General features: G+C 42.7%; 1 protein-coding gene across 1 annotated transcript; it reads left to right on the top strand.

The window, feature by feature from the left end:
• The first annotated feature begins 752 nt into the window (after positions 1-752).
• On the top strand, positions 753-1,618 carry RHOH (ras homolog family member H). The gene has a single exon (XM_066632581.1). It carries the CDS (start codon positions 832-834, stop codon positions 1,405-1,407), a length of 576 nt encoding a protein of 191 aa, XP_066488678.1. The 5' UTR covers positions 753-831; the 3' UTR covers positions 1,408-1,618.
• Positions 1,619-2,091: the final 473 nt, after the last annotated feature.

Raw genomic sequence — 2,091 nt, 5'->3', positions numbered from 1 at the left:
GCTGTATCAGTGCTGGAAAGTTGGATAGGACTGAGTCCCATACTTCAGCAACAGACAAGTGTAATGCAGTTGTATTTAGACCTGGCTTCAGATCCCTGCTTGGCTGCAAAGTTCATGGAGTCACCCTGGCCCAGTGCTATCTGCCAGCCTAAACTATCTCATAGGATGCAATAAGCAAGACCGAGAGATCATTAATATGAACCTGTGCAGGAGAAATTCTCTATTTGGTGAACTTTTTAAAAAAAGCTTTTCCTGGGTCTTTCACCATTAACTTTCACCTCTCAGAATGCAGTAGAGGGCACCTACAGGGCATTTATTGGAGATGGCTGGTCTAACAGAAATACAGAAGTGGGTGAAATATGGAGAAATTCAGTCAGATTGAGAAATATCAGAAGGAATAACAGAACGGATGCTAAAGTTTCAATATCTTCAAATAAGGCATTTGTTGAGAAGACATGGTATGGTTGATACCATACCTAAGTGTACATTATGCATGAACTTTAAGGAAAGTTTTTTCAATTTTTTTTTGCCAATTTTTTTTACGTTTTTGCCAGTTTGTTTTTTTTAATGTATTCTCTTCTTGGCTTTTTGTCTAAGATCAGGTTTATTATCTGTGACTTGCTACAATGACATCTGTGTTCTTTTCATTGCAGGAAACTGGTTTGGTGTGGCAAGTCGTGCAAGAGAGAAGGATATTGTTAGCTCCTTGAGTGAAACACCAAGACCTGCAATAGAAGCCTGACTAGGTTCCTACTGAATGGCATTCACAGTGCCAGGCATTCAGGAACTACCTCTCTAGACTCCATTCTAGGATCAGCAGACATTGAGGAAATGTTGGACTCAGTCAAATGTGTTCTGGTCGGAGATGCTGCTGTTGGGAAAACAGCACTTCTGTTGCGTTTTACCTCAGAGACTTTTCCAGACGCTTACAGGCCAACGGTTTATGAAAACACTGGAGTTGATGTTTTCCTGGATGGCACCCAGATTAATTTAGGCCTTTGGGACACAGCTGGCAATGATTCCTTCAAAAGCATCCGCCCCCTTTCCTATCAGCAGGCTGACGTGATATTGATGTGCTTCTCAGTGGCCAATCACAATTCATTTCTCAGCTTGCGGAATAAATGGGTTACAGAGATCAGGACCCATTTGCCTCGCATCCCAATTTTAGTGGTGGCTACTCAGATTGACCAGAGGGAAATGGGACCTTATAGTACAAACTGCATTAGCACAGTGCTTGGGAAGCAACTGGCCAAAGACCTCCGGGCAAAGGGCTATGTGGAGTGCTCCTCTCTTGGCAACAGGGGCGTACAACAGGTGTTTGAGTGTGCTGTGAGAACTGCTGTGAATCAAGCAAGAAAACGAGCCAGGAGGAAGATTTTTTCTGTTAATGAGTGTAAAGTCTTTTAAGCTCCATTCCGCATTTCCTCTGACGTTACAAAACCATTTCTTTAATGCAGCAGCCACATCATATGAAAAGCAGGATCGCGGTTTGTTAGCATTCATGGAGGACCAGTCACGATTAGACTTTTCTATGCAAAAAGCACAACAAAACTTTCTTTCTCAATAAATACACAACAAATACGCATTCATTGCAAGAACTAAAGGGAATCGAGACTGAATTCTTTTAACTCTGATCACTGTCCAATTCTGGTTCAGCTACTAAGATGGAATGGGATTCTCATTCCTTTCTTTTAATAACTGTGTGGCCGAGAGAAATCCCATAGGCCTGTTGTCTCAGTGACTGAAGAAGCAGCCTCTAACGTCTTTCTGCCACCCACATCCAAGCAGATTCTCTCTTCAAAAAGCAGACAAGGCTTTAAGAGGCTTTGTGAGGATTTAGGGAAATATGGTACTAAAACTGCCACCTTTTATTCTGGTAGGGCCCCTGTGCATTCAATGTGTATGGTGGACAGAAATTAAACAGGGGGCTGAAACATTCCTTATCATGGCATCCCCATGCCTGGTAAAGTTACTCCTGCAGCACAGGTAGCAAAATCTTCAGGGAACCTGCCGGGGAAAAAAGGTACAACTCTAACAAATACATGATTTTGTTGGCAGAAGCGGAATCCAAAGCCAGGATCAAAAGAGGAC

Source organism: Tiliqua scincoides, chromosome 6 (assembly GCF_035046505.1).
Source record: "Tiliqua scincoides isolate rTilSci1 chromosome 6, rTilSci1.hap2, whole genome shotgun sequence".
NCBI lineage: Eukaryota > Metazoa > Chordata > Lepidosauria > Squamata > Scincidae > Tiliqua > Tiliqua scincoides.
Note: the sequence above shows the minus strand (reverse complement) of the source record. Positions and strands in the feature narration are given on the sequence as shown.

Bases quoted from the DNA above. Each gene is read 5' to 3' on its own strand.
- RHOH (XM_066632581.1), top strand. From the start codon at position 832: ATGTTGGACTCAGTCAAATGTGTTCTGGTCGGAGATGCTGCTGTTGGG.